The 19,317-nt window shown below is 37.8% G+C and overlaps 2 protein-coding genes across 4 annotated transcripts in view; both read right to left on the bottom strand.

The window, feature by feature from the left end:
* Nucleotides 1-2,878: 2,878 nt before the first annotated feature.
* Nucleotides 2,879-6,829, bottom strand: ecm1b (extracellular matrix protein 1b). Its single transcript, XM_055210468.2, has 7 exons — nt 6,621-6,829; nt 5,628-5,669; nt 5,088-5,117; nt 4,892-4,954; nt 4,737-4,802; nt 4,364-4,632; nt 2,879-3,795 (listed from the first exon to the last, which is right to left on the bottom strand). The coding sequence occupies exons 1-7, from the start codon at nt 6,688-6,690 to the stop codon at nt 3,583-3,585; spliced, it is 753 nt and encodes a 250-aa protein (XP_055066443.1). The 5' UTR covers nt 6,691-6,829; the 3' UTR covers nt 2,879-3,582.
* Nucleotides 6,830-12,143: 5,314 nt separating this feature from the next.
* The window catches only part of rorc (RAR-related orphan receptor C), a 32,190-nt gene continuing 25,016 nt past the window's right edge, over nt 12,144-19,317 (bottom strand). For all 3 annotated transcript variants that reach the window (XM_073871917.1, XM_073871916.1, XM_073871918.1), the window contains 10 exons: nt 18,977-19,062; nt 18,671-18,812; nt 16,037-16,375; nt 15,830-15,949; nt 15,502-15,623; nt 15,142-15,274; nt 13,872-13,979; nt 13,599-13,709; nt 13,392-13,512; nt 12,144-13,283 (listed from right to left, as the gene is read on the bottom strand). In XM_073871917.1, coding sequence (XP_073728018.1) covers nt 13,130-13,283; nt 13,392-13,512; nt 13,599-13,709; nt 13,872-13,979; nt 15,142-15,274; nt 15,502-15,623; nt 15,830-15,949; nt 16,037-16,375; nt 18,671-18,812; nt 18,977-19,062 — 1,436 coding nt within the window. In that variant the 3' untranslated portion in view covers nt 12,144-13,129. The remainder of the gene's footprint in view (nt 13,284-13,391; nt 13,513-13,598; nt 13,710-13,871; nt 13,980-15,141; nt 15,275-15,501; nt 15,624-15,829; nt 15,950-16,036; nt 16,376-18,670; nt 18,813-18,976; nt 19,063-19,317) is intronic.

Raw genomic sequence — 19,317 nt, forward strand, 5'->3', positions numbered from 1 at the left:
TGCCTAAAAATGAATTCACCTGCGGCAAGTTTACTTTTCTCCATCTCTTCTTCTCCAGGCAACAGGCGTGCATGCAGTGATAAGCTCTGGGGCGGATCCGCAACGGATCTGCTCTGAAGCGGATCCGCAACGGATCCGTTCTGAAGCCGGCAGCTCCGGTCTGGATCCGTTGCTGATCCACCCCGGAGCTTATTGCTATCCCCCGCCCCTCTCTGTGATGCATGTTGCAGCAGCCAGACCAGACTTTCTTTACGGTGAACAGCAGTGATGATTAATAATTTTTTTAATTAAAGTGCTTCCACACGTCGGCTTTGAAAGCTGCAGGTGTATTTACATTTTCTGCCATTTTCTCAATCCCGCTAACTTCTGAGACATTGTCCGAATGGCTGTATATGACAGACAACTGGACAGTGACAACTACAGCAGCTGCAGAGGAGGTCGTTTGAAGCACAGAGGGATTTGATGGTTTTTTTTAAATTATCGATAGTAGAGATTGAAATGTCGATATACTACTGGGGGTAAAATGTATCACGATAGTTAGCTGTATCGATATTTTTGCACAGCCCTATTAATGACAGATATGCTGTCTCTGTTTTCAAAGCTGGGTGGGGTGTTAAACCCGAAAGTAAACTAGGGACGTCCGCGTATGCGCGCCGTCCGCATGACGTCATTTTCGTCATCAGGAGGGTTCGCATGCAGCCCAAAAACTTGAGACCGCGCGGACAGTCCGCGTACAACAGCGCATGCGCGAGTAAAAAAGTTCGAATATGAGAGTCCATAGGTGGCAAGTACAGTAGTCGAAGAAGAGTGCAGATGATCGGTCCAAATAAGCACGTTGAAAAAGATTCGAAAACACAATGCATTGCGAGTTTGATGAGCGTTTGTGCGAAGAGATCCGCAAATATCCACATTTGTACAAGTCTTGTTTAAGAGAATACGAAGATGAATTTCGAGCTACAAATTCTTGGAAAGAAATTAGCCAGAACATGGGAAAAGATGAGGCGTATTGCCGTCAGCGCTGGAAATATAGACAAATATGTGAAGTCCTCCAAAAAAAAAAGAGAAAGAGCAGTGGTCCTGGTGGAATCACCGGTCCCGCCGATCGTAAATATGCTCAGATGGCTGTCTGCATTTATAAAACACCGGGAAACAGATAGCAACTACACAAAAGAGGTAAGTTAAGGCAAAATTCAAACACCATCAGTGTAGCTAGCATACTATATATGCTAGATCTTCGCTTCCTTGCAAGCATAAACATTGCTGTAAAAGTGAATTTATATTTAACAGTTCTTAACTTTATATATTCCAGGACCAGTGCAACGGTGAAACAACAGAATTTTCGCCGAGCAGCTCGGAATGCGCGTTCCATGATAATGAGGAGCCTGCTTCATTGTCGCCCTCACCATCATCTTTCTCAACCGAGCATTCGCCGTTGTTTGCATTGCCATGCCCGTTGCCACTGCCCTCGGCCTCCCCTCCAGCTTCAAAGATGCGGAAAAAGGAGCAGCAGACCCCACTACAACAGGTCATAATGGCAAGGCTACTACGATGCGACGAGAAACGAGAAATGGAAGATGATGATGATTTCTGCTTCGGCAAGATGGTGGGGTCATCAATCAGCAAGCTCTCCAAAAAAAACAAAGCCTGCGCCCGTTTGGAAATTTCGCAAGTGCTATTCAAGTGGCAAATGGAGGACTGCAGTAACAAACAATTGCAGAACTTTTAAATTTTTGAAGATTTTTTTTACATTTTTGGAAAAAAAATTCACTTTTTGCACACATTACTTGAATAAATGTGTGTTTTTATATCTAATTGAGTGTTTTTTTTGTTTACTAATGTTCTATTGTTTTATAAGAAGTTACATGTTCACTGTTCACACCAACGTTTTTGTACATGTGGGAACATATGCAAATGTAGATATTTACAGTAATGGACACTTACAAAAACATGGTTGTGTAATTACCATGTTACAAAATCCATTACTTGGACACTTTCTTTTCTAATTCTAATGCACAAGGAAAAGCACATCATGCTTTTGCTTAAAAATGTATGTACACTTACAAACACGTAGTGTTTAACACGTCAAGCTGTGGTTTCATTTGAACTTTTACACTTCTGTAAATCAATTGCACTAAAAAAATCACAACTACATTACTCTCTATTTTAAGCTTACATTCATGTATATATGCTCTATTCAGCAAATGTATGTTAATGGACAACAGTATGAGACACAGTAGCGCAACTCTCTCTATAGTTTACACATAAGGAGTCTTTGAAAGGATGATCTGACTGGATCTGGACCGGAACCATTTAACCGCATGTGGGTGCAGAAATCTGCTCACTTTAGCGCCTTTTTGCAGTTAAATTGTTTTAAATCACTTGAATGTTAACATTTGCAAGCCTAAGAAACACGTGCAAATGATAAACTTTCCCTATTTAAATTTGCATATTAATCCGCGAATCGCATGTGAGCGATCCGTGGGCCATCTGCGATCCGTCACAGCACTAACTAATACACACCTACACACCAAAGAAAATGTAAAATAGTGAATCAGACAATAGGTGCTCTTTAATATTTGTTTCATCAGCACCTAAAACTAACAAATAAACCATAGTACTGCACTGCTATATACTGTATGGTTGAAATGACAAAAAACCGTCATGACTTGCCTGAATATATTGCACAAATTTCCTTCAAATGCCCTAATAAATAAACTTGATTAAATTAAAGTAAAAATCTAAAATACAAAGATTATCATTAGAGAGTAGAGAAAGAAAAGTATTGAAGAGCAGTATAATAGTAATTATAAACATTAACCATATTTGCTCAAGTCATAGATGATGTCTATCACAATGTAAATAAAACAATGAGAATTAATGTATTCAATTCTTTATTGAAAAAATGACACTTTTTGAATTTCAGACTTCTGTGAAATGTGCTTACTATTTGACGATTGCTCCACAATCACATATGACTGGAAATTTGAGAGGTCTTGTTAGACCTTAGGTGTCCCACATTAAAAAAAAGTGTCCCACTTTAGGGCAATTCACCCTATATGTGCTTATATAATTATTAAACAGTTCTTAATGGCATTACAAGAAAAAAAAAACATAATATATATGTACATAAAAGTAAACTTCTTGTAGTTTATGGAGGGGACATCAATGTAATGACAACTTACACAAAAATGCAATAAAACCAATGCCAGCATTCTAAACATCTTACTGTACTACTGATAACTTGATGTAAAGAAAAATTATTATCATCTAATTAATTAACTCAATGTGTATGTACACATATAACCTTGCTAAAGTATTTTTTTTTAGATTTACTGTTTTCTACATAAAATCATCCTACATAATGTAAAGAATATTATGTGAAAATATAGCCTAACATGTTGACTGAGTAAAATCATGTCAAAGATTGAAATCACAATGAAAGTAATGGCTGAAATCAAACTTTGATGCTCGTAATCTAGCCTGACAGTGTCACATATCTGTATCTTTACAAATGTTTGAACAATAACCAAAAATTATTTTTAGTTTTTAACCAAAGACACTCTTTATGTGCTCCGGGGGAACCTACCCTTTGCAAGAACTGGGTTTATATCTGAAGCCTTGGACTTTGCGTGGAATGTCGACATTTAAGTCAAGGATGGGAATGTCATATGAAGTAGCTGAAGCCTCCTTATCAAAACAGCTCCATCTGGCCTTCCCCTTCTTCTGACAGCAGACATCTGCAACTGTCTTTATAGAAAATTCTTCATTGCAGAAAGCAGAAAGGGTCTTTCTCCACTGAATGATAACAAAGAGATATCAAAAAACAAATGATGACAGGCAAATACACAAAGTAGCCTACAGAAGAGAGAAAGAGAGACAGAGATAGACAGAATAATCTGCAGCTGCGCACTATAGACAACACTTCAGGCTGTTTACTATTTTGCAACAAATGAATTTCAGACTCCCAATGTTTTGGATAATTGCTCACTAAAGACTAAACTGTAAGCAGAAATCAAGGACAGATTTTATCTGAAAAAAACCCTAAACAGTGCATAATAACATTGTCTTTATTTTCTAACAGACCAGATGTTTCCTGAGTCTGCACATTGTCTATATAAACACTTACTACACAAATATACATTCACATTTTTATGCATTTGGCAGACGGTTTTATCCAAATATAAGTGCATATGGAGTATATATTTACATTGTAGCTTAAGTGGTCATAGGTTTGACTATCACACATACTGATGTATATAGTAGCTGTACAGCATGAATGCACTGCAGTTTAGTGTAAATATAATTATTTGTGTGATTCTGTCTTTAATATACATTTTGTAGGAATGTAGAGAAACATTTTTACCGCTTGTTCAGCACAACAGATCTTCTCTGCCTCTGATCCATCAATGCCACAGCACACGCCGTACCAGCCCTGGAGTCGATTCACAGCATCAGCCTGCCGATGCGCATGACCAAAGCCACTTGGGGGAAATATGTCCTCAGGGTATCGGACCGAAGCTTTACTAAACTGACAGATATCTTCAAGATTGCTGATACTGGGAAAGGCTGGTGGGAAATGAATCTCTGGCCCCGAGTTGGGTCTCATGAAGCGAGGGCCAAACTGTGGGGGAACTAAAGCAGAGACAGAGAAAAAATTGTCGAGGAATAAAAAAATTCACATAGATAAATGAAATATCAGTCCCCAAACCAAAACGCATCATAGCATGCAACTGTACCTCTTGGGATGTCCTCGGAGTGAAAGTTTGTGTTCTCTGTCTGGCTCATATCTCTCTCTGAAGAGGCTGTAAAAAATTACAAGTAAGAAATGCCTCCGACAAGATCAAACGGCATCATATTTAGAAAATATAGAAGAAAGATAAAGAGTGGTCACCCATCAATTTAATAAAATCTGAAATGTCAGGGATGATTGGTCTCTGTACCATTAACTCCAATTCTGACAGAAAAAGTGTATACTCTTGTTATTGTTGTTTATTAGAGATACATTAGAAGAGAGAGAGAGAAAGAGAGAGAGAGAGAGAGAGAGAGAGAGAGAGGGGTCAAGTTAATAACTGATTATGGCCTTATACCTTCAGGTGTCGCCTCTCGCTGAAGACCATCTGAGATCAAGAGGCAAAAACATAATTTAGAATCCCTGTATAAGGCCATACAAAATACTTTCAAAGCACTTTACTGTTTTCTGATGAGTGTAAAGATAAACCTTTAAAATAATCAGTCATTTAATAATTTGCATGATGTTTGTTACCGTTTCTGGTTTAACAATATGAATAATACACATTAGGTTTATTATAAAATAGTGATAACACTGTACACCATTGTACAAGTCAACAAATATGAGCATTATTTAATGCATTAGTGACAATAAACAACATGGATTAATGTCAATATTCATCTTACATAATGCTTTGACTAATGTTACAGAACCTTCTCTGCTATAAAAAGAAAAACATATAGTGGTTTCCATCACAAATACCATTATAAACCAGCAGATGTTAATGATTAAAACCATTCCAAGATTGTAATGGTCGCTGGAATTTGTTTACAAGATATGCTAATAATAACAGATTATGTGTGATGCGTGTTAAGTGAATAACCTCATCCAAACAGACCTTTATCGTAAATCATTGGCCTTTGGAGGTGAGGCTGTTGGTCTGGAAAGAAGTAGGACACACATCTGTATTAAAATATAGCCTTACAATATATACAAGAAACAACTTAAAAATTTGTCATCATTTACTCACTCTCATGTTGTTACAAACCCGCATAAATGTATTTTGTTCTGAAGATATTTTGAGAAATGTCTTTAAACCAACCGTTCGTGGACACCATATGATAGTTTTCTTTTATCTTACTATGGAAGTGAATGGGGTCCACGAACAGTTTGGTTACAAACATTTCTCAAAATATCTTCAGAACAAGTAAATGTATGCGGATTTGTAACAACATGAGAGTGAGCAAATGAGGAATTTTTTTTCATTTATTTTTTTATTTTTGTGTGAACTATCCCTTTAAGCAAAATCCACAACATATGCGCGTGTTTTACGTAACTTTGATAGGGAAGCACACTAGGCGCTAAAATATGTAAAAGCTGTCCAAACTGAAAACATCTTGCACTGACATATCTTAAAATACATCAGTGCCCTTTGTTTTGCCTCAAAATGCACATAAGTAATGTTTTTAGTATTAAAACTAGTTATATTTTCTAATTATACTCCTAGTCCTGTTTTAAACTAAGACCACCCCTTAATCTCAAATCACTTCATGCGTCGCTGCGCAGACCGGTCGGTTTATGACAATCAAGTACCGTGAGAGCGATTCAAAACAAAACATAATCAAAGCACTCTCGCGGTTCTTTGATGTCATTGGTCAAAAGATCTTCGCAGCGCTGCATAAAGTAGAACACAACTAATGCTGTGCCTTTAGTTGTCGAACAGAACATAACCTAAACTATTTACGTTCTAATCAAATACATATTTTCCTTTATATCTTACACATACTACATGGAGTGCTAAAACATGTGTTGAGATGAAGTTTCGAAGAGCATTTTGTGCAGACGGCATTAAAAACACTGAAGTGGCACAAGTCAGAATATTCGCATTTACCTTCAGTTGCCTCGCACATAAAAACTAGTACAAGTATCAAACAAAGTCCCGCGCCGTGTGACGAGCCCATGGTGGAAGATGAAAGACTTCTCGTTGAATGCGTCTCGAATGCAGAACTTCTGAATCTGCGCAGTCTTCTCCCGTCTGCGCTTTTAAAGATCAAATTTAGAAGGAGATTATGGAGGAGGTCGCACCAAGAAGAATTGGACACGTGCCCTCACTGCACCCCCTGACCGCCACGAACTCCTTTTTCCCGTTATTTACTTCCCACATCTAGATGAATCAACTTCAAGTCAGGGCACATGAGCTGCCAATGATGTCACACCTATCAATTCCCACATTGTTAAAATAATGTCCAATTACATGGTGTGTTTGTCTGAATCTTATTATAGTAAATATTAACCTACAGTACTACTACAGTTTTGTTGTTGTTGTTGTTGTTGTAAATATATTATACTATATTATAATGTACTACAACACAATATAATCCAATATGCAGTAGAAAATAAAGTTTAGTTAGGGTAGTGTGATGTAGCCTAATGATGGTTTCACATCAATACAGTATATTTTGGTAACACTTTACATAAGGTTCATTAGTTAACATGAACTGCATTTCATACAGCATTTATTATGTTAATTTCAATAATTTCTATTTAAAATCTTGTTAACGTTAACATGAACAAACAATTAAAAGCTTTATTTCTATTAACTAACATTAACAAAGATTAATACTGTAACAAATGTATTGCTCATGGTTTGTTCATGTTAAGTAATACAACTAATGTTAATTTATGAACCTTATTGTAAAGTATTACCAATATTTTAGTAGGAGAGGTTGGCCTGCTGTAGCCTATGTAGTAATAATGTACATTGTGTAATGATGTATCTTAAACTGTGTAAATTATTTAACATTGCACAAATCTCATGACCAATATTTCAAACTGCAGTGTCCACATTATATCTTAAATGTGACTGAATTATAACAAAAACAATTGGGTGGTTTCCCAGACAGGGCCGGATTAGACTAGTCCTAGACAAAAATTAATGCAAGAGCTGTCCAAACTGAAAACAACTTGCACTGACATATTTTAAAATAGATCAGTGCCCTTTGTTTTGCCTCAAAATGCACACAAGTAATGTTTTTAGTAAGGCATGTTTGTTAAAAACTAGTTATATTTGCTATTTAAACTAAGGCCTAGTCCTGGTTTAAGATATAATCCCTGTCTGGGAAACCACACCAATGTGTCATGGCTGACACTAAAAAACATGCATTAAAACTTCTTATACAGTATCTCATATATGCTTACAAATGAATGTGCAGTAGACACAGTCAATGTGTTTTTGCATAATGTCATATTATTGTTTGTAATAAATAATGAAATAATCAGTTCCTATTCATTCAATCGTATCTTAACCTCACTAATCATCATTAATAACTCAATACTTGAATAGCCACTTCAATTATTTACTTACTTTAGTAATTAAAATAATAATCATTATTTGATCAATTTCAGTTTTGATATTATCTCATTGCCATCAGGAAAATTTGCTGTAAAAATAGTGTGTTAAAAAATTGTTCTAGTTATGCAGCTGTTTGCCAGTAACTTATTGTAGATTTACATTTTTGTTATTTACTGGCAACAGTTTGTTTAAAGTTAAATGAACATTAAACATTAACAAGTATTTGTCTTTACAGAATAAAACAGCTGCATGCAAAGCATTCTCGAAACCAGAAATCCACATCAACATATTTCTTTTTTTCTCCTTTAGATTTTGGTTCCCAGAATGCTTTGCACGAGGCTGTTATTTTAGTTTTATTCAGTAAAGACAAAGACTTGATAATGTTTAATATTCATTTAACTTTGAACAAAAAAGTAAATAAGTTGCAAGTAAATAACACAAATTTAAGTTACTGGGAAACAGCTGACAGTATTACTGTCATTTTTCCAGAATATTTTTACAGTGTAGGTTTTAGATACAGCAGACTGGGATGTACCAGATCACTAAATGTTTATTGGAGCTCTTTATTGTATTTAACTTAACAGTGAGTTCTCAAGAAGTGTAGAGCTGCTGGCTCAGACACTACAGGTAACTCACATAGCATTGATGCTGTTAAAAAGCTGGTCACATCAGTGTCTGTCAGACAGAGCTGGTATTTCTACATCCATTATATTTCTACGATTTACTGTTTTTACTTTAATTCGCTCTCGGCTTTGTTTTTCTTGGACACGGTTTTGTTTCCAGTATCACTACAAACCAGGCCCTGAAACTTTGTATCTGCACCAAGGTCTTTCAGATGGCGTGCAGATGGGAACTAGCTGGTGTAAAAACAAGATTGTTTTTGAATCTTTGATGTTTTTATTATACAGATTTTCTAGGACAGATAGACAAATACAAAACAAATAAAGATGTTTGGTCTTCATCTTCTGTTTGCCGACTCTTTTATTCAGATAGTGTAAAAGTCACTTCATTTCCTTTCATCCCTTCAAATTGGAATAATATCTTTCTGACCGATTCACAGTTTTTTGATTTTGTATGAATAAATATTAAAATGTATCCAGTTTCAGCTGGACTGAGTAATAGATCATGGACTCACGGTTTCAACATCTGACCAGGGATTTACTGTAAAAGTTCATAAAAAACAGATTACAAATAATTTTGCATTTCCTCATTATTTTGAAACTGCAGTCTGGTTTGATGTGAATCGGTCTAAAAGAAAATAACTGCAAGACTTCCTGTTTTTTGGGGGTTGCGAACATGAACAAAAGAATAATTACCTCATATAGCATTATATTGCTTGGAAATATTTTCTATATTCACATATTAATACATTTGCCTCGTATTATAATATTGGCTCCCAAGGGAAGTCTGGCTCTGCTTTTTTATCCTAATATACAGTGAGGAAAATAAGTATTTGAACATCCTGCTATTTTGCAAGTTCTCCCACTTAGAAATCATGGAGGGTTCTAAAATTGTCATCGTAGGTGCATGTCCACTGTGAGAGACATAATCAAGACACTTGTCCACCCCATACAATCAGAAAGAATACTACTAACATGGCCAAGACCAAAGAGCTGTCCAAAGACACTAGAGACAAAATTGTACACCTCAACAAGGCTGGAAAGGGCTACGGGGAAATTGCCAAGCAGCTTGTTGAAAAAAGGTCCACTGTTGGAGCAATCATTAGAAAATGGAAGAAGCTAAACATGACTGTCAATCGCCCTCAGACTGGGGCTCCATGCAAGATCTCACCTTGTGGGGTCTCAATGATCCTAAGAAAGGTGAGAAATCAGCCCAGAACTACACAGGAGGAGCTGGTCAATGACCTGAAAAGAGCCAGGACCACTGTTTCCAAGGTTACTGTTGGTAATACACTAAGACGTCATAGTTTGAAATCATGCATTGCACAGAAGGTTCCCCTGCTTAAACCAGCACATGTCCAGGCCCGTCTTAAGTTTGCCAATGACCATTTGGATGATTCAGAGGAGTCATGGGAGAAAGTCATGTGGTCAGATGAGACCAAAATAAAACTTTTTGGTCATAATTCCACTAAACGTGTTTGGAGGAAGAAGAATGATGAGTACCATCCCAAGAACACCATCCCTACTGTGAAGCATGGGGGTGATAGCATCATGCTTTAGGGGTGTTTCTCTGCACATGGAACAGGGAGACTGCACTGTATTAAGGAGAGGATGATCCGGGCCATGTATTGCGAGATTTTGGGGAACAACCTCCTTCCCTCAGTTAGAGCATTGAAGATGGGTCGAGGCTGCGTTGGGTCTTCCAACATGACAATGGCCCGAAGCACACAGCCAGGATAACCAAGGAGTAGCTCTGTAAGAAGCTTATAAAGGTTCTGGCGTGGCCTAGCCAGTCTCCAGATCTAAACCCAATAGAGAATCTTTGTAGGGAGCTCAAACTCCATGTTTCTCAGCGACAGGCCAGGAACCTGACTGATCTAGAGAAGATCTGTGTGGAGGAGTGGGCCAAAATCCCTCCTGCAGTGTGTGCAAACCTGGTGAAAAACTACAGGAAACATTTGACCTCAAACAAAGGCTACTGTACCAAATATTAACATTGACTTTCTCATGTGTTCAAATACCTACCTGCAGCTGCATCACACAAATAAACAGTTAAAAAATCATACATTGTGATTTCTGGATTTTTTTTAGATTATGTCTCTCACAGTGGACATGCACCTACGATGACAATTTCAGACCCCTCCATGATTTCTAAGTCGGAGAACTTGCAAAAAAGCAGGGTGTTCAAATGTTTATTTTCCTCACTGTATTACACTCTAAAACTCTTATTTTCAACCCAGAAATGGGACCAAATGGTTCTTTCAACCCTAAATGCTGTGTTGTTTTTAACCCATTGTTGGGTCAAATATAAATATTTTCCAGGTTAATGTAACACAATGGGTTGGGTTTTATCCCTTTTTGACACAACATGGGTTAAAAATAACCCAGCATTCCCAACGGATGCTTTTGGGGCATTAAATGGGTAGTTCACCCAAAAATGTAAAACTCTGTTATTATTTACTCATCCTCATGTTGATCTAAACCTGTACGAGTTTCTTTAGGTAAATTAGGGCTTAAAGGAACAATATGTAGGATTGTGGCCAAAACTGGTATTGCAATTACAAAACTTGTGGCTAAAACTGGTACTGCAATCACGCAACTGGTGGCCAATACACAAAATGACAACATAAACATCAGTTGAGGGCTGCACCTCCACTTTTTAAATGACAATATCTTGGCCAGACCACTGTTGTCAGTGATATAAACATTTGAAATGAAAATTAATTCTTAATGTCTAGTGACATATCAGGGCCATTTTATGATTAATTGATATAAATTTCTTACATACTGTTCCTTTAAACTTAATATAGCTGGATAATGCATTTTTTAAAATCTCTTGAATAAATGCAATAAGTTGTAATAACACGAGTCTTTAAGCAACAGAGTCTCAGTCTGACTGTAAAAATTAAGGAAAGTGGAAAAACTAACATTTTTAAGTTGCTAAAACGGATCTGATGTTGTCAGTTCTTTATTCTGCTTGAGGACTGCAAACTAAGGTATTATCAAAAACAAAGATGGTTGGACTTTTGGAAATATCATCCATTGTATTTCTGTATTTCAAGACATTTATTTGAACATATTTGTCTTATAAATCACCTTCTAATGTCTATATCTATATCTTTAATCACATTAAAATATATCCTCAAACAAACATGACTTCATGGAAAACTAGTTAGTTGAATAGTTAGCTTTTAAAAGATGTTTTGCTTGGGTGAATCTGTCCATATTCTGTTCTGAAAATGTAATTTTAGTTTGTGTATGACGAATCCTTTCTGGACTGCTGTGACTCAGACTTTTTTGCTTTAAATAGTTGAACTTTTGAGAAGTCTTACGAAAGACTTTTAGCTTGTAAATTTTAGCTTAACCGTAACAAAACAAAAAAATCATGACATTTACAAAGTCTGGAAAGTGAAATCCCCCTCTGAAAGTTGAATCATGTTGATACTTTTCAGGAGTTTATTTGAGGCCTCTTCTGCAAAGCAGCAAAACACAATAGATAGCAGGGTATTCGCTTCAAAACAGGGTTTCATAAACCTTGAACAAAGTGATAAGTTAAAGCTAACACAAAACACAACAGAAACAGCAAAAAGCTCATGGGAACATTAAACAAAAATGCACGCGGACCTCATAAAGCACAAATAAAACTCCTACAAATAAACATTTGAGAAGTTTTTAAGATTTCTACAAATATAAGAATTGCATTCAACCAAAATACAACTGTTGTAAATCAAATTGTCTAAAATAAGCATAATTTATAATATAGCATTAAAGTATTTGTCAGTTTTCAAGTACTCTAATTTTTTTAAAACTCTGAGCATAAATATTACCAAATATTCAACTTTTAAATTAAACTTGATGACTTGGATAAGTTGAAAATGAAACAAAAAACACAGTGAGAACACACTTCACAGTCATGTAATTCTTCTAAAATCCACGTGAAATTATTAAAAGATGAAGATTACATGTGCCAGGACAAGCTTTAGTGGAAAAAAGTACAAAAACAGAGACACGTAAGGTGTCAAAACAGTTGACCATATTTAAATTAATGCAATAAGTGTATTATGCTTCATTTTACATGGCAAGCACCTGTCTCCATCTATACTGCCTGTGAATTAAAAAGTACAATAACTCCAATATTTACTTATGTCAGAACTTCTTCCTGGTCCAAACTAGGCATTGACGAAAACAATGTTGGTTTAAATCTGAGATTTGCAAATATCACCATTTAACTTTAATCTTATACAGTATAGTCTCAAAAATATTATCTTAATAGCATTTAAGCTAATAAAATTTGCACAAAAATCTGTTAACATTATTTTCTGTTCTTGTCAGCGTAACAAAAATATATTTATATCAAATAGTACATTTAAAGCCTGATTGCAAACGCCATTTATTTCAAACAGCAACTATCTGCTAACCAAATGTGTGTCAGTGAGTAGCCAGTGTCTGGATGTCTGTGTCGGAGCCGAACAGCTCTTTGTATAGCGGAGGAAAGAGCGAATGTACAGTGAGCGGGTACAGTTGACGAAACCATCGCAGTTTCTCAATATGCAGCGAGCACAGAGACTTCAGCAGCGGCATCCTCTGGTACAGCTGGGAGAACATAAAAAAAAGTGTTAAAAAAGTGTTACTAGTGTATAAAGTTACATGCAATACATTCAAATGAATGTTTGTATACATGTAACTCTCACTCTGGTACAGCTTATGCAGCAGAGTTTCCTGATTGTCTCTATGCAGAATGTGACTAAGAGCAAGCTCCACATCTCTCCGTGCTCTCTGAACTCTCTCTCTGTTTTCCAGACACGGCCGATCTACACAAACACAAACAAACAAAGAGAGAAATTAGGCCCATGCTCATTTTGAGGAAGCTGTCAGCCATTATGACTGTGCTGCTCACCTGCGTTGAGGAGGACGAGAGCAGAAAACACTGCCATCTGCTGTTCTGTCAGTCTCAGCATACACAGATTGTGAGCAAAATCGAACACGTTCGCTATTAGATCACTGCATGCTGAATAACACAAAAAAGGATGGTTCACATTACAATAACATTTGTTTGGTAAAGTATAGACTTTAGTTTAATAAGCTATATTGAAGAAAAATATAGACAAATTTGGTTTAATAGACTCTATCTCTTTCTGTTTGACGCTGTGGTAATATTTCTTTAACTTACCAAGAGACTTGAAAAGTTCTGTTCCAGCAAATTTGCCATCAAAAAATACTGTGTTGTTTTCTGTGTTAAACATCCGACTCATCCGGACCAAAACCACCTCCATAGATCCTAATAAAAAAAGGGAGAAAGGTATCCACAAATGAGTATAATAAAGAGGAGACAGAATATGAGCAAATGAGACAAATCCTGTTCATGTTCTTGGGATGGTACTCATCATTCTTCTTTCTCCAAACACGTTTAGTGGAATTATGATCAAAAAGTTCTATTTTGGTCTCATCTGACCACATGACTTTCTCCCATGACTCCTCTAGATCATCCAAATGGTAATTGGCAAACTTAAGACGGGCCTGGACATGTGCTGGTTTAAGCAGGGGAACATTCTGTGCCATGCATGATTTCAAAGCATGGTGTTTTAGTGTATTACCAACAGTAACCTTGGAAACGGTGGTCCCAGCTCTTTTTAGGTCATTGACCAGCTCCTCCAGTGTAGTTCTGGGCTGATTTCTCACCTTTCTTAGGATCATTGAGACCCCATGAGTTGAGATCTTGCATGAAGCCTCAGTCCGAGGGAGATTGACAGTCATGTTTAGCTTCTTCCATTTTTTAATGATTGCTCCAACAGTGGACCTTTTTTCACCAAGCTGCTTGGCAATTTCCGTTTAGCCCTTTCCAGCCTTGTGGAGGTATACAACTTTGTATCTAGTGTCTTTGGACAGCTCTTTGGTCTTGCCCATGTTAGTAGTGGGATTCTTACTGATTGTATGGGGTGGACAGGTGTCTTTATGCAGCTAACAACCACAAACAGTTGCATGTAATGTAGGATAATAAATGGAGTGGAGATGAACATTTTAAAGGTAGACTAACAGGTCTTTGAGGATCAGAATTCTAGCTGATGTTCAAATAGTTATTTGCAGCTGTATCATACAAATAAATAGTTAAAAAAAATCATATATTGTGATTTCTGGATTTTTGTTAGATTATGTCTCTCACAGTGGACATGAAGCTATGATGACAATTTCAGATCCCTCCATGATTTCTAAGTGGGAGAACTTGCAAAATAGCAGGATGTTCAAATACTTATTTTTCTCACTGTATTAGTCAAAAACTTAGTTAAAAATAGTAGGTTCATTAAACCAATTTGATTTAAACATTTTTGCTTTAAATCCACTTAATCCTGGCCTTGTGCCATTCAGAAGCGCCATATCGCTTTTAGAGGGTTTTGCATTTGAACTTTTCATATGTATAATGTATTCAAGCAAATGTGTCTCACCACTTTTAAGCAGAGCGATTTGATCATTCTGACAGAGCTGACGGAATCCTGGGATACGCTTTGCAAACTCCACCACGTACTGAACGGCATCGGTCAACCGTACTGCACAATGCTGCCACATCTCATCCACTGACTAGTGAGAAAGAGAGCAAAAGATCAGAACTAAGACTAAAGAAAATGTTTCGAATTCCATGAACCACTAGTGAATGGTTTGGACACATCTGAATGAAATGTTTCTCATCATGTCAGAAACTTACGTTTGTTTTTTAACATTAAAAGAGGGTATAGATGTTGCACAGTATTTTATGTGTTGGCTATGTTTACACTAATGGTAGTAATTGATTATTAAAGGAGCTGTACCTTGCTCTGGTAGGCATGGGTCTCCTCCCTGCTAAAAACCTTCCATCTGAGACCCTGCAGCTCCTCTGGACGATACTGAGTCGTCTCTCTGTGGGAACGTAAAATACTTGCACATAGCTCCTCTGCCAAAAACACACAGAGAGCGGCAAAACGTATTAATACCCAACTTAAAAAAACATGTCTTTACTCTGTTTGAAGACCCTGGTAGCCATGATGGCTAGTACATGTGTCCTAAATGCTTACATGATTATCTTGTCCTACTTCGTATATATTCTATATGCTGCATTTTACCATGACATCCATCTAAAGTCCTGCCTTGGATTCTTACCTACGTGCAGAGAGGTCGGGTAGGAAAAAAATGAGCTCTCTGGGTCAAAAGGTCGAAACCCCATTTCACTGCCTGGCATGTTTAAGATGGCTTCTGGTGTAGATCTTGTGGAGTCAACCCCTGTGGGAAAGTTACATTGGGATTAAATGGAACACAACCACTTAATCACAATTCTGGGGTGATTTACAAAATATGAGATTTTCACACCTCTCCCAGTTGACAGGTTATTGCTTTCACCCCTCCTGTGGGTGACTCTATAGGCCAGACCTACAGCCTGGGACTCGGGTACGTGGCACCCCAGATAAGGATGGACCTCTACTGGGCAACCTGACAGGTCGGGCTCAATAGGGGAATAGGGGTAGGGTGAGGAGAGAGGGGGGATGAGATGGGACGACTGTTCTCTGGGCTCTTTGCCGGCCCGGTAGGCCGGAAGAGACTGCGGTTCTTGGATGGAGTTAGCCTGAAGACGCTGCTGCTGTCGGTGTCTCTCAACTTCTGCAATGAGTGAATCTCGCTGACGCTTGGACATGCGGCCAAACTTCACAGCTGAGCAACAGAAAGACAGAACTTTTACATATCATTTTCATGACACTAATAAAATGGTCAAATAACATTTACGTTTAAAAGACGTAAATATGCTCATTTTCCAGCTCTCCTAGATCCAAACATTTAATTCTACCGTTTTGGGATCCATTCAGCCGATCTCCGGGTCTGGTGCTAGCACCCTCAGCATATCTTAGCACAATCCATTCAATCTGATTAGACCATTAGCATCGCACAAAAAAATAACCAAAGAGTTCTGATATTTTCCCCGTTTAAACCTTGACTCTTCTGTAGTTACATCGTGTACTAACCGTGGGTTCACACCAGCCGCATTTGAGGTGTCAAATTCCAGTCTACCGCGTCTAGTTTGCTGCATTAACAGTTTGAATTAACTCGCTTCATTCGAGCGTGAAAGCTGCATGTGAAATTCTAGTCATCAAGACATTCACGCGGAAATTCGCGCAATGGGAGGGGCTTCTGCGACTCCGCTCGCATCCTGTAATCACGTCACTACTAGAGTAAGCTCCTGATTGGTTAACGCATTTTCCTGCCAAAGTAAAAATTTTTCAACTCGCGCTTTTGCCGCGGCAACGCTCAACATGCGCTATTCGCATGAACTAGACGAGCGAATGAGGTGAAATCGCATCTAACGCGCCACGCTAAGTGCCTCATTCACGCCGCGAGACCGATGCGGGTCTTCACATTGACTTAACATTGAAATCACTCTCGTTTGACGCCTCTAACGCAGCTGGTGTAAACATCATAAACAGCATAAGACCGAAAGAAAAATAAAAGTTGTGATTTTCTAGGCAGATATGGCTAGAAACCATACCCTCATTCTGGCGTAATAATCAAGAGCTTTGCTGATGTAACATGGCTGTAGCAGGCAAATAGTCCCCTGCTATTAAAAAACCAAGGGGACTATTTTTGGGCCTAGAAAATTGCAACTTTTAATTTTTTGTCAGTCTTAGTACACGATGTAACTACAGAAGAGTCAAGTTTTAAATAGGAAAAATATCGAAACTCTTTGGTTATTTTTTAGCATGATGATAATGGTCTAATCAGATTCAATAGATTATGCTAAGCTATGCTAAAAGTGGTAGCGCCAGACCCAGAGATCAGCTGAATGAATTCCAAAATAGTAAAAATCAAATGTTTAACTCTAGAGGAGCTGAAAAATTAGCATATTTTCAAAAAAGTGGAATGTCCCTTTAAAGGGAACAAATCATGAGAATGAGACTTTTTCATATTTAAGTGCTATAATTGGGTCTTACCTAGAGAACACACCCACTCACCCATCCAGACACACCCATTTATTTATCCAGACACACCCATTCATTCATGCGACGCCGCACAGACCGATCAATGGTTGACTTAAAGCAGTGCATGCCAGTAAGAAATGTTGTCAGACTTGAGACAGCGCTGATCCCATGTGACTGTGACATATGGCTTTAACGTACCGCGAGAGCGATTCGAGATCAGCCGCCTGAGTCAGCCAGCAAAGTTCACCAAGAGGAGCTGCATGGGCTTGATGACGTCACAGCTGTTACATGATTGGTCGAATTCACCGCATGACAAAATCATGTTTGTTTCATGTTTATTTTCAAACCTTCAGTTCCACGAATGCTCACAAATCTGTATTTTTATAACAGTTAAAAGCTCTTTTCATGTAGTCGCGATGTTACATTGTGTCATGTTCATCAAAATTAAACGGATAAAAATGCTTATGTTGAACTTCATTCTTGTAAAAACAGATGCTGTAAGCCTTTTCAGTTCAACTCATGCCCATACATGGACTTTCAAAACAGTACAATTCACTTTTTATGTTGTTTACATCTTACAAATCATGTTTCCTGCGATAAAGCATGCAAACGCCACGTGATCAGCCATGCCTGACGTAAATGCAGCAAACTATGGGAACCACAGCGTGTCTGACTTCACGTCTCTGTTTTCAGCTCCTCCCCGCCTGCACACGGCTAATCTCGTCGATCGGTTACATCCAGCCGCAGCCGATGTCAAACACCTATTTATTAATCCAGACACACCCATTCATTCGTCCAGACACACCCGATTCTTCATTCAGACACCTGTTTATTAATCCAGAGACAGTGAACCTCCATTTATTTCTCAATCCAGATACACCCATTCATTCTCCAGGACACACCCATTAATTTATCCAGAGACAAACATTTATTCATTCAGACAAAATGATTCATTCATTCATCTAAAGTAGAGTAGACACACCCATCATCCACAACACATTGCTTAATCCAGACACATCAATTCTTCCAGTCTCACCATCACGGCTCATGCCCTGAGCGACACATTTCTTGAGTCGGCAGCTCTGGCAGCGGTTTCGACTGGCGCGGTCGATGGGGCAGTTACTCTGCCTGGAGCACGAGTACTGCACACTAGAGGATTGACTTCTGCGGAAGAACCCCTGCACAAACAGAAAGAGAAAGAGACGATGAGTCTACAGTACAGTCGTGAGAAATGTGATAGATAAGATCTGAGCAGCAGAATCCTGTTTGTGCACCCCATTACATCAAGCTCAGAAAAACAATATGTAAAATCAATGAAGTAATTCTCTTATACAACGCTTACCTTGCAACCTTCACAGGTAATAACTCCATAATGAACACCTGATGACTTATCTCCACAGATCTTACATGGGATCACTTCTATCTGAGCTGTAGACACACAATACATCATGGGTTTAAAGGATTAATCCACTTTCATAAAAAGAAATCACAATAGTTTACTCACTCCCACGTCTTCTAAAATGTTGACGTCTTTCTTTGTTTAGTCAAGAAGAAATTTGTTTTTTGAGGAAAACATTCCAGGATTTTTCTCATTTTAATAGACTTTATTGGACCCCAACAGTTTACAGTTATAATGCAGTTTAAAATGGCAGTTTCAACGCTGCTTCAAAGGACTCTAAACTG

The sequence above is a fragment of the Misgurnus anguillicaudatus genome, chromosome 10 (genome assembly GCF_027580225.2).
Source record: "Misgurnus anguillicaudatus chromosome 10, ASM2758022v2, whole genome shotgun sequence".
Classification (NCBI taxonomy): domain Eukaryota; kingdom Metazoa; phylum Chordata; class Actinopteri; order Cypriniformes; family Cobitidae; genus Misgurnus; species Misgurnus anguillicaudatus.

Excerpts from the sequence above, each read along its gene's own strand:
- ecm1b (XM_055210468.2), bottom strand. The coding sequence starts at position 6,690 with ATGGGCTCGTCACACGGCGCGGGACTTTGTTTGATACTTGTACTAGTT. Across the intron at positions 4,803-4,891 it reads AGATTTTATTAAATTGATGG|CCTCTTCAGAGAGAGATATG; the intron begins GTGACCACTCTT and ends AATTTTTTACAG. Across the intron at positions 3,796-4,363 it reads TCTGTTGTGCTGAACAAGCG|TGGAGAAAGACCCTTTCTGC; the intron begins GTAAAAATGTTT and ends GTTATCATTCAG.